Here is a 13107-nt window from a genome sequence, read left to right as displayed (position 1 = left end):
CGCTCTGAGATCCCGATATTTAGTTCTAAAAATATAGCTTACGAAACTTTCATGTAATGCGATTTTTTTCAATGTGCCCATTACTATATTCTAAAATCAATTTCTTATTACGTATTGCCTTTTGATGTCCTTTTTATTTAAAAATAAAAGTTCTGGAATACTTAAATAAATAAGATAATAAATTGGATAATGGTAAAAACCGCTGTCTGATTCCTTTGATTTTAATTATATGTGCATCATTGAATTAAAGGGAAACAAGAAAGCTTTTTAATTTATATTTATTTGGCTTTTCATTTTCTACAGTAAATATAAATTCAAGAATGTCACATTAATTTAGTACACACATTAAACATTTTTTCGAAGTTATCTACTTATTTTTGATTTTTTTTTATATATTGCAGTAAATCTTCTATTTCTACAGTCTTTTGGGCAAGGGTTGAGCTTTTAAGGGATTGAACTTTGGAGGGGGGTCAAATGTTTGTGCAAAGTTGCATTTAGTATGTTTTCGGAGATATAATAACAGACAACATGTCTTTCAGCTTTTGTAAATTTACTGTGCTTTTCTTTATTTCAAGATGTTAAATTCTCTTCTGATATTTATATAAAATAAACAGGTTTCAAATTTGTCGTATTTCCTGTTGTACATAAATTTAATTGACTTTGAAGGGGCAGTTTTTCTGTTATTACGTGGGATAAACTACATACTGTCACAAGTCGGAATTTGAATTGCCTTGGATGTTTTCAATTAGCTTGCTCATTTCGGTACCTATTTTGTGAAGCAACGTATAAAATTCCTATTCTTGAATACCTTATTTTTAAAGTAATTTGTAAAATAATAACATGTTTTACTCTTCTTTTCAAAAGATAAACGTAGTTTTATATATTAGCATGTTTTGAAATTTTTCATAATTGTTATAAGCGATAATAACTTTAAATATGGTTTACGTTCTTTTTTAAAATTACTTGAACGAATGAAAGATGCACCTTTTTTTCGGCTCGTGCACGATGAAATAGGGAAAGGAAAATAGGTTACTATAAACTTCGCCAGGTGAATTATTCTTGACGCTAACTGAAAAAAGTGCGGCAACATAAATTTTTAAAATTCTATAAGATTTTGTTTGTTACAGTGTACTTCATAAATGAAATATATTACACCAGTCAAAGTAGCTCAGTCTGTTTTTTTCCCTCATAAATTGTACTTTACGAATATATGAAAAGAAGAATAATAAACTTTTAACTATAGTATGATGTTTTTAAAGTTTAGGATCATCATTTAAAAACTTAGATATTTTAGTTTTTTAAAGTTACAAAAAGGTACTTATATTTAATTGTATTCAACTTTATATATCATGCACAATATTTGTGAATGTATAAAAGCATTTTTTAATAACAGATGTATTTCTAAATGCCAACGCAAATAAAATTTCAATTAGTGGTCATAAAGTGCTTATTTAATTTATTGGTTCACCAGCAGCCGAGCGGTTGCTGAATACTGGTAGTTCGGTTCGAGGTTCGAATCCCGCGAACGGGCTGGCTGCATGGGCGTTTTCGTAATTTTCCCCATGTGTAACGTGTATATGAGCCGGTTTCCCTTAGAAAGTCCTCCACGAAGGCATCCCTCCCCTTAGGCATATAACCCTCGAGGCTTTGCCATAATCACACACACACACTATTAATGTATTGTATGAATGATAATTCACAGAACCGAATATTTCCATAGCTATTTGTTACTTATCATCCAGACCTTCAGTTTTTAAGGAAAGTAATTTACATCCGCGAAATAATTGCAGTTTAGACTTTAGTTATAATGCATTATAATAACTTATTAGTTATAATGCATTATAATAACTTATTAGTTATTATGCATTAATAACTTATTAGTTATTATGCATTGCATTATAAAGTGTACTATAAGGTGCAGATTGTACAAAGCCGATATATTTATCTGTATTTAAATTTATCACAGTTTGTCGTTCAGATGAATGAAAAATTTATTATTCTGTTTAAACTATTTTTTTTTGATTAGTTTGCACAATTTAATTAATTTGAATTTTTTCTTACAGAGTGAAAGGTACTCATAATCTGAGAGTTGCTGATGCGTCCATAATGCCAGAAATAGTTTCTGGGAATACAAATGCACCTTGTATAATGATAGGAGAAAAAGCTGCAGATATTATTAAAGGGAAGAAAACGGTTTTGAAAAGAAGAAAAAAGAATAATGGCTGAGGCTCTGAAAACAAGTAAGGCAAAATATTAATGGCACATTTCAAGGTCCGTTCAAGTAACTGTGATACACTGTGCTTAATAGAAATGCAGATTATAGTAGATTCTATTCTGTATGCTATGGCTCCTATGAAACTGAAACTTATTTATGTGGGAATGATTAAGATCCCACTTTGCTCAATATCGCGTGATCTGTATTAAACGTGTGACACGCGTTTAGGTCAAAGATGTCTAGAGGTGACTTTCACTTCAGGGATCAGTTGCTTTGACTATTGTGATAGTTATGTAAATATTATATTTGTACATACGTTTGTAAAGTTCATTTTTTATAAATCGTTATCTAGCAAACTATGTGTGCTCTAATAGATAACTACGATTTTAATGTATGTTTTTTTATATATTTATTTAAACACATTCAAATTTTATATTTTCATATAAATTTATAATAAAGCTATAAAATTTCAAATAGTTATGCGCATTTGGGTACCTACCTGTTGGAAGAACTCAAAATAGTGTGAGAACTGTATAATTTTAAAATAAATGTTTTTATAGATGAGTCTTCTGTTTCTTTCAAAATGATGCACATTTGTTTAACTGTACCAAACATACGTTTTACGAGTAGCTCTTAGTTTTTCGAAAAAGGTTATGTCCTTTATTTTTAACCACAAATGAAAAATTTATTAGACAAAATTAATGTAAAACGAATTTTGGGTGCGAGTTAAGAAGTAAATTACGTTTTTTCCTTTATCATACATATCTACACCTAGAAAACTCAGGGTTAAAAATTGCATATATTAACACATATGAAATATTTCATATATTCAAATCTGAACTATACTTCAAAAACTAAGATTTTCGTCAAAGCGCTTGTGTTAGCCATAGGCTGTTGCTATAGTTGCTGCACAAAAATAAATGTTTCCAATTCATTATTACATGTGTGGCTGTACTTGTTAATATATTAACCCTTGCACTAATGACCATTTTGGCTCCACAGAACCAGCCGCTTGAGATGATGTTTCGCGTATTTGGTGAATTTCTTACAGGTGATTTTAAATGATAACACACACAGTTTAGTTATCTAATGGTTCTTTTATGTCTGAAGATAGTTGCGGTCCTGCAACTCTTTCGCCGAATGTAAATGGTATTCTTCCGATTCTGCGCATGTTATCCATTCTGAATTTTCTTCCTCTTCTGAGAAATCACTTGGTTTCACACTCGCTACCTGTTACATTGATTTTTTGCCTTCTTACACCTTTTATTTCATCACTTCTTTCCTTCACTCTATTGTCAAGTAGTTTATGTATAAATTCGTTCTTCATCAACGAAAATCAGTTAAAGTGAAGATGGGTTCCATCCCATCTCCACTTCAACTGATTCCATCATCGAATTCAGAGCTGTCCAGTTTGCACTAATGCATAAGACTTGTATACAACAAAGATTGGCCATTGTTTTATACGCACGTGTTATTGAATACACTGAATGATTGTTGAGTAAAGCGATATTGCCCCAACCAGACCTAAATAAACATCATCAACTCTTGAAGTATCGCGTCAAACCGAGTGGTCATCGAGAGTCACTTCTCGAGTTACGCATCAGATCAAGTAGTGACCGAGAGTTACATCTCGAGTGCGAAGAGTTTGCCCAGCCATATCAAAGTACATTGTGCCATTACATACAGAATATTTTCTAGACAGCGGATTCAAGGCATTCTTTTCTCCCAAAAAGTTTCCGCCGATTTCATGATATGGAATGCTTTCCACGCTCTCTGCTTTATAGTATACAGAGCGAGGCAAAAAAAATATGACGAATTTTGAAATGAAATATACTTTGTTTCAAATAATTTCATTCCAATTACAATCATAAATTCAAAATAAATACTTCAAATTAAATATGTCATTTAAAATTAAATAACTTACATTTATCCAAGCTGCAGCTTTACTAATTAATGTACGCTATTATTGGGATAACATAAAAATTAAGTTCTGAAATTGAAATCATGGAATTTCGTCCTTCTCGGTCTACATACTGACGGAATTGATCTGCGAAACGTTTCTTAGTATGCCAGCTACCTCACATAGAGTCCTTTAGTTTAGATTAAGAAACTTAGTTTATTGATGCACGTTTCGATTTCATGGCAAGAAGTCACAAGACGAAATGTCAAGTCGCTCGATATCTCCATCTCATAAAATTAAATATTTGCACGAACATCCTCAACATTTCCATGGAATCCCTAGTCGTGTGGGCAATTGCCTCGTCCTGTTGAAACAACAGGCCAATCCATTTTATAGCTTTTAGTGAAGTTCTGAAAAAATGAAGCTCTGTATCAATGCAGTATATTTTTCTCTATTCACTTGTTTCTGTTTAATCGATTTACTCCATGGAATACGAGAAGATCACGTTAAATTCTCGCACTTCGTATCATATTGTAATTCTCTGACTGTAGTAAATGCTTATAAAAATTACTGTACGGATTGCATAATTCCCATGGAATTGAAAATGAATTTAAAATAATTTAGTTAACTTTTAACTGTTATAATTTTACTTAATTTTACATAATCATGACAACTTGAAAATCTATAATTTAAATAAGTATAACTGATTTTGATAATTAGTTATAAATTTAATATAAGTCGACAATTCCTATATTAAATGCCTTTAAAGGCAGGGTAAAATTGCTAGGTGCGAAAGTTCAATTTCACTTGATTCACATAAAAAGTATATTTTGCATTTAAAAGTACCAGTTTTTTTATCTTCGAATCCATTTTTGTATAGCCAAAAGTAAACTCTTCTTCAATACGTAACCTAGAACATAATGGGAGTGCAAATTATTTCGCATTTTAAAATTTCACATACGTTCATTAATTCCTTATCTGACGATTTACAGAGTGGTCATCATAAAACGTCCCCAATTATATGAATCCCTGGCGGCCTGTCTGATCAACTAGTCCAAATGAAATTTAAGATGTGTCACTTGAAAGTATGCTATTTTTTATTGAAAATTTTAAATCCTTGTGCACCACATAGTATTACACAAGGCTTAGAGAGGTAAGTAAAAAAGCAAACAAATACAACAACACAACACAAAATAAAATAAACTTACAAATTCACAGATGATACGTAAGAGATAAATTTACAGAAGAAAGAGAAAGCCATTTTATGTTGGACAAATACGTGTAAAGGGGGAGGAAATGTAATATTCACAGAGTTTAACCTAAAAATGAGTTCCTTTCGTCCTTCTTTGGGCTTTGAACAATAGAACAAATGTTCGACATTTTGCACTCCCCCCGAAACTGCATGAACACAAGTCTGAACTAGGTAATCTAAATCTCTTCAGATATGAATTGAATTTACCATGTCTAGTTAGAAATTGAGTAACTTCAAAATTGCAGAAAAAGTGTTTATTATTCAGTCTGTGAGGAATGGAAGGAAAATAAAGTTTAGTCAAACAGGCAGTAGTAGAATTCCTGTATAGTTCATTCCACTCGAGTATTGTATCATCCCTACTTTTTTTCTTGTAAAATGACTTGGGAAGTATCATTGGAGTAATTACTTGAAGATGTGTAGCTTGTTTTGCCAACCAATCAGCCCTTTCATTACCTAGATTGCCAGTGTGGCCACGTACATGAGAAAAGATAACATCAACACCTTTATTATTAAGGTCTTTAAGAAGAGCATGGCAAGTGACAATTAATTTATTATATGAGAAGATATTCCTAAGAGAATATAAGGATGAAAGTGAATCAATGCGAATAAGAAATTTAGCACTTAGCGAACAGTTTTGTGATGATTTAAAGCAATAGAATACTCATGGTTATGTATAAAGTTAAAACATTTCGAAATTTTTGAAGAGCAGAGCCCACTTTTTTTCCTGCACAAATTGATCAACGCATTAAAAAATCATGGCATTCGAACAATACGCGTAGGATGAAAATTTTCGCCCTAAAATATTTGAAAAAAAAAGCATTCTAAAGGACCAGTGGCAACACGAGAGAGGATAGGGAGAAAATTATTGTAGTAACTTTGTTAACAAAAGTGAGGTACATAAAACATAAAATATTGTTGTATTTTCAATTAGTACAGATGATTTCTTAGTTTATTATATTGCCCTATCTACCAATTTATTCTCTTAGGAAACTAAACGTATATAGATAATATAAAGAAACCATATTCATAAAAAATGAGTGTTTTTATTATACTCTTTTTAATAAGTTACAATCCAATAAAACTTTTGTATAAAACAGAAGTCTTTTTATACATTTGGCATTGTTCGTAAATGAGCAATAAATTAAGTAAACTATCTTTCCAATCCGGGTCAGTGGAATCAAAAGAACCTTTAACAGAATCCATGATCCCACATTCTTTGGACGTCTTTTAATTTCGTAAAGGATTTCTTCGTCACCTCTTGATCTTTGTTAAACGACTCATCTTGATCAAATCGGCTGCTTTCTCAGCAATCATTATTACAGGAGCATTGGTGTTTCCGGACACAATAGTTGGCATAATTGATGCATCTACCACTCTTAAACCGCTTACACCTTTAACCCTAGGTAACAAAGTAAGAAATTCTTAAATTATTAACACAAAATTATATTTTACAATTTAATGTTTTAAATTAATAGTTTTAGCTTCAGACCGATTTTCAGAAATATTGATATTTTATAAACTGGCTTAATTAGGCAGATCATCCGTATGAATTTATTAGCTTTCTGGATGCCTCATTATTTATGCTCAATAGTAGTTCTGCTGACTTAATACACTTCACTCTGTTTAATATTACCAACAGAGAGGATGTAAAACAAAACTTCTAAATCCTGAGTTGTACTATGCTGGCAACTGGATCAAGTTTCTATTGTCTTCCCTTCATTTAATTTATACAAAATTTTCTTTGCCTTACATAAAAGCATTCTGACAATTTCCCAGACGTTATTTTCGCATAGTAAATTACCCACCTTATAAACCATGTTTCAAATTTTAAAAGTGCTTTATTTCAGAAATGCATTTTAGCACTTTCGACAATTTTAAACTTTTTTTCCCATCAATCGATCTAAGCAGGAAAGCTGTGAATAGTGTTTTATTTGAAACATTTTCTAAAAAGTCATTTACATAATTGTATTAAACTGTTAAGGACAACAGCATATTCAGACAGTTAGATAAAAGCAATATATGTAACACATTTAACGTTCATTTAGTGATGAATTGAGGCGGATATTATTCTCTTGTACTATTTTATAGGAAACACAATACCGCGCACTGGTTAGTACTATATTGAGCATTTTTGGATGTATGAAGTGACATCATCTGGGACAGCTCAGGTCATATTTTACTATAAATTTAGTTTAAAGCACTTATCTACCATTCGCGACAATACTACATTCCGAGGAAAAAAATCTTTGAACAACAAGACTTGGGTGTTTTTGATCAGGAAAAGAGCTTTGTCATGCCCAGTCACCTTCTTTGCCAGAGTGCTCACTTTCTGACTTCGATGGACGGTCTTACGAAGGTGATCCAGACAATTCAAACTGCCTAAAATTATGGAATCATGTGCTACAGATTCGGGAACAAACTCAGTCTGGTAATGCTTCCATGATAGCTAGAAACGCTGGATCAGTTTGTTCCCATTAATATATAATATAATATATTTATAAGGAATATATAATATATAATATATTTATAAGGAAACTAATTAATAAATATTCCGCCTCCTCAAGCAGATCAGCCCTGCCAAATATTATCACGAAGATTTTTAGGTAAAGGTTGAAAATATTTTTATTTCTCCTGCTTTTGAATTTTATTAAACTCGTTATATTTTTGTGTGCAAAAACGATTAAGCATTACTTCTTTTTTGAAATGTTCTATTTTTGGAACGCGTTTATAGTTTTGCAATGATAAACGTGGTAGTTTCTCTACTGTGCAAAATACTGCCCGAAAATAAACTTTAATGAAGATTCTGAACAGTTATGCAATATATTTATGGGTTTTTTTGGTCGTACTTGTTTATGAGTATAAATTAAATACGTTAGGTGTGTTTGGCGTGAAATATATTTTAGTTCAGAATCATTATCGCAGCAAAGGATATGTTAAAGAAAATTACAATAAAATTTATATTTATCAAAACCAGTTTCCCTAAAAGTAAAGGCTTCCAATGGGATAAGTTATTCGTGGATCAATTTCCGCGTTTAGAATTTATTGCTTTAATTTTTTTATTAAAATTAATAGAGCAAAATATTAATTTTCGATTTACCAAATGCATTACAACTACTGGAAATAATAAAAACAATACATTTAATAATACAAAAAGAGAAATCGACCGCTGCCTTCTTGACGTTGTGCTGTGCTGCGCTGTGGTTCAGCCATTCCTGCTAACTTTGTCGAATGACGCATCGCGCCACTCGAAATGCAGAGTGATCCTTCGATTTGACCTTTCACTTCTTTTAGTTCGATTGTCTATCCTCACTTAATTGGCTATATACGCTCACACTGAGCGCGTGCTCTATGCGACACACTCATACAATCAAAGTGAGTAGATGGGATAAAAGCCGAATGGAAATTCTGGTCTAAAACTGGAATTTCTTCAGAAGGAGGAGGATTATACATGAAGAAGTTACCCCCACTGTTTCGAAATTTCGCATGAAAATGTTTTTCTTTATACAGATGATTAAATTAATACGGATGTACAGAGGATTAAAGTTTTGTAATCTGTGAATGAATGGTTGGAACTATAAAGCATTGCAAGTGAGTACTCGAAGATTGAAAAAAAAAAAAAAAAGATAAATTTCAATTCCAATGCGTAATTTTCATTCGAATTTAATCCCAGCTGCTCCCTTTCTTTGTGAGCATATATCGCCAGTTGAAGGAGGACAAGCAATCTGTCTAAAAGGAAATGGTGATCAAATTCAAAGATCGTTGAACATTTGGGTCGGAAGAAGCTTTGCAGGATGCACAGCAGTTTCCAAATTGCAATTTCCTTGCAGAGAATGTTCACAACATAAATGTGAAATTTTGTAAAAATGAAACTGTTGACTTTTTCAAAAACAGTGGGGAGATATTGCTTGGCTACATAGAATATATCAAAGTTCTCTCGCTGACAGTAATGAGAAGAAAAGGCTAAAAATTAGTCATTGTTTTCCTCCATGGAACATGTTTATAATAACCTGAATGAGAATACTTGTAATTCCTCTTTCTTCACACAACATTTCAGGTTCCAATTTTAAGTTTCTGGTTGGTTATGATTATCTTCGTGTTCATCAACATTGAAAATCATTTGGCTGCGTGTAAAACTCCGCCGCTTGATCGTAAATATTCATTTGGACGGCTATTCTGTTGGACATGTGCCCTTCACTGTAATATTTCAAATGTACGTTTCGCAAATATTCGATAGCACTAATATATTTAGCATCTGATAATAGTAATATGTAATTGCGATGCAGAACGTAAAATCTGCTATATCGAAGTTTTTGATCTAAATTTCTGCAATTAGAAATTGAAAATTATTATAAATTTATTCTATTATTTCTGCAAATCTGTTAAATAAAAATCCATGTATTTTCAGAAAGACTGTCAAAGAGATTCTGCAATTTCTGGTGATTTCATAGAAAAAGAGGGATAAATCAAGTGTCTTACAAATTTCATTGATTAAAAATATATATATAGTCAGAAGTCCCGTACTATCATAAGATAAAATAAAATCATTTAAAACTAAAAAAATGTATATTTTAAAACTTCTTGTGATTTCAAGCAGCTATACACTTGCAACTTAATGCATTCCTCGGGAATGGCCAATATCCGTAAGTCATTGAGCCGTCCCATCAATGTGAGCGTTGACCAATGACACCACAGAGAACGACTGAACTAAACTCTTAAGAAAGTAGAAGCTCTGTTCCAGTTTTGGATTCATCCATTCTTCTCCTACCATCTCATCTTTTTGATGCTATCAACAGTCTTCTAGAGATGAATTCGGATTTACCGTTTCTTAATACTTCATTCAGAATAGACGCTATACATTTACAAACATCTAAGTCTTCTCCAGCATTCAGATTGGACCAGAGTCGTAGCTAGGGTTTTCATCGCCTAGGGACAACTGAAGATTTCAAGCCCCCTACTGCTTGCCAAGGATGGAAAACATTTAATTCTAAAATGTAGTAACATCAGTTTGGCGCCCCTTGGATTCTGCGCCCGGGGACAGATTCTCTCCCTTGCCCCCCTCTAGCTACGCCCCTGGATTGGACTAAATCATATGGCAGCCAGTAGCACTAACAATTTAACTGATCGGTAAGGGGGCATATTTAAAAAAATAGGTAGTCCTGTAACTGAAACACAGCAAATAAAACCTACCGTAATTTCCGGAAGAAACGCCGCGGCGTTTACGTGTTTAAAACTTAAATTTTCAGCGGGTGCGGCGTTTCTACCCATGCGGCGTTTAGGTGCACTAAAAATAAAATATTTCCTATGAAGGTCATTGTACATAGTTTGGATGGCCTTGTCATTGTGCATAGACTGGTGCTGTTCCCACACAAAAGACCACTCAGTTGCTTTTTGCGAACGTTATTTTGTTTACATTCTTTCCCTTGAACGGACCTACATGCCTTATTCACCCTAAACGAGATCTCAGAACAATAACATTCTTCCCTCTTTCAAATCAACATTCTCATCAGTTTGAATAGTCTCTCTCCTCTGCCATTCGAGGAATCTTCCAGGACCCATCCTCTCCCCACCCCTGCCTTTTCTGCAATTTTTTTCAAAGGCGGACACGACTCCACCTGCCTCGCAATAACGAACTCTGACGTATTTCCACTTCAGCATGAATGGATTTTTCTTGGCATTCTGCCAAATACAGATCCCATCAGTTTGAGTACAAGTACTTGTTGGATAGTTTTTAATTAGGGAACGGAAAATTTTTGAAAATGTCTCTAAACGGCACAGAAGCTATACATTTCTTACCTTTAATTTATTTTTGAGTTATGGTTTCATTTCATGCATTTTTCTTAACTGGTATGTCATATATCAGGACTTAGGTTGAGTTTTTGCATTTATACGGCCCACGACTATGTCACGCGCAATTTAATCTATTGCGGCGTTTACGCTGATGCGGCGTTTCTGTGTAATTTTAATTTTTTTCCCGCCATTTTTCTCGAGTGCGGCGTTTACGCTGATGCGGCCTTTCTTCCGGAAATTACAGTAATTATAACAATACAATTATACTTTATTTCTCACCTAAGTAATGGATCCACTACTGCAGTTGGGTCCCAAGGGCTACCCATTTTGCACGTACCCACAGGATGATATATCGTAATAGTATAAGTGCGAGCCACGCATTCTAGATATGCATCGCTCCACATGGTATAGAGCTCACATCCAGGAAAGGGAGTGGCAAAAAGTCGAGCTCCCATCTTCAAGAAAGGAGGTTTCAGTCCTAATTTAATGCATACTTTCATACCTAGAAAATTAAATAAAAAATGAATTATTTTAATAGATATGTGATACATTTATGAATAAAATGAAAGATATAAAGCAGAAATATTTACAGAAAAAGCAAGCATGGTACATATTATTGCGCTTAGTAAAGCTTGTGCTTTTTTTTTTTTTTTTTTTTTTTACAAGGTTGTAAGGTTTATTATTGATCTGGAAGATGAAGACCCTACTACACAAGTTAGCAAATCATCGCTATGTTTGAAATATTATGAGAAAGCTTTGAGAATGTTTCAATAATCTTTTATTTTATCTTGAACAAAAAACGCGAATGGCATGACTTGTACTACAGACAAACCATCTCTCGTGGCGATGTAAATTAAGCAAAACAGTCAAATAAATTTTAAAAGTTGATTAATTAGTCAAAGACCGCACATTCAATAAACTAAGCTATAAGCTGGCTCAATATTTTAAAGGCGCGTAAATTTAAAATATCGGCTAGCGAAAAAATACAAAAACCGGAACATTCACTTTTAAGTAGAGCTTGCACAGAATTCTAGCCCTGCAACGCAAGTGCCAGAAACTTTCTCTGTCTCTCTAAAATACAAATCCCTCAGCTCATATACTTTAAAAGCTTATTTGCACTCTGTTGAGGAATATGGAAAGAAGTAATAGTAGAGATCAAACTCATAATAACTGGTTAATTAACATAACATAAGAAACTTACAATGCTGGGACGATCTTGAGCAGAGGAAGTCTGCTAAATCGATCGAATGTTGTTCAAAATCTAAGCAAATAATATAAACTGGCTTTTGTTCTAATTTAAATTAAAACGTTGCGTGTTTCTACTCCAATTAAAATTTACTCAAGGTTCCTGTTAAAAGGCTGCGTTCATATTTTTACTTTTCTGTAGCTGTAAAGGAGGTATTGTAATCGCGAAAAATTTTGGGTATCATCTTTCAACGGAAATATACATCTTGATCTTTCCGAACGCATTTTAACTATTTTGTTGCGTGACGTCTGTATAGATGGAGAGAATAAAAGGACTTTTTCTCAAAACGAATAGTACAATGGATTTAAAATAATTTCAAAATGGATAGCATTCGTGATGTCTGTACGTACGTCCGTAAGTATACATGTACCTCGCATAACTTCAGAACGATCAGGCGTAGAACGTTGGAATTTTGTAATTTTGTTTGGATTCTGTCTTTGTGAATGAATTAGAGATGTGAAGTTCACTCGCGAATTTATTCTAAGAACCGACTGACTTTCCTGAGCAGAATGGCGTATGATAAATAAAGAGCGGTAGCTCTTTCAGAGTTTACTGATAGAGAGCTGTTCTTGGAAGCATGCCAGGAAAGTTCGAGTTTAATTTCAAGGAAGAAAAGAACGTTTATCCTTCCGCAGTAAAAGTGAGTTTAATCTTTATCATTTCTCAAATTTTTTAACATTTTAAATTTTAGAATTTTATTACTAACT

At 33.0% G+C, this 13107-nt stretch overlaps 2 protein-coding genes across 2 annotated transcripts in view; one reads left to right on the top strand and one right to left on the bottom strand.

Annotated features, from left to right (window-relative positions):
* The window catches only part of LOC118197531 (glucose dehydrogenase [FAD, quinone]-like), a 187019-nt gene extending 184246 nt beyond the window's left edge, over positions 1-2773 (top strand). The window contains exon 19 of the mRNA XM_035369051.2: positions 2064-2773. Within this exon, the coding sequence (XP_035224942.2) occupies positions 2064-2226 (163 nt within the window). The 3' untranslated portion in view covers positions 2227-2773. The remainder of the gene's footprint in view (positions 1-2063) is intronic.
* A 3623-nt stretch (positions 2774-6396) lies between these two features.
* Positions 6397-13107, bottom strand: part of LOC118197573 (glucose dehydrogenase [FAD, quinone]-like) — a 55077-nt gene continuing 48366 nt past the window's right edge. Inside the window, exons 10-11 of the mRNA XM_035369103.2 lie at positions 11434-11656; positions 6397-6766 (exon numbers count right to left, since the gene is read on the bottom strand). Coding sequence (XP_035224994.1) covers positions 6619-6766; positions 11434-11656 — 371 coding nt within the window. The 3' untranslated portion in view covers positions 6397-6618. The remainder of the gene's footprint in view (positions 6767-11433; positions 11657-13107) is intronic.

Source organism: Stegodyphus dumicola, chromosome 5, assembly GCF_044657685.1.
Source record: "Stegodyphus dumicola isolate Sdum_Otavi_A_Nest chromosome 5, ASM4465768v1".
Lineage (NCBI taxonomy): Eukaryota > Metazoa > Arthropoda > Arachnida > Araneae > Eresidae > Stegodyphus > Stegodyphus dumicola.
This window is presented reverse-complemented; position numbering and strand designations above follow the sequence as displayed.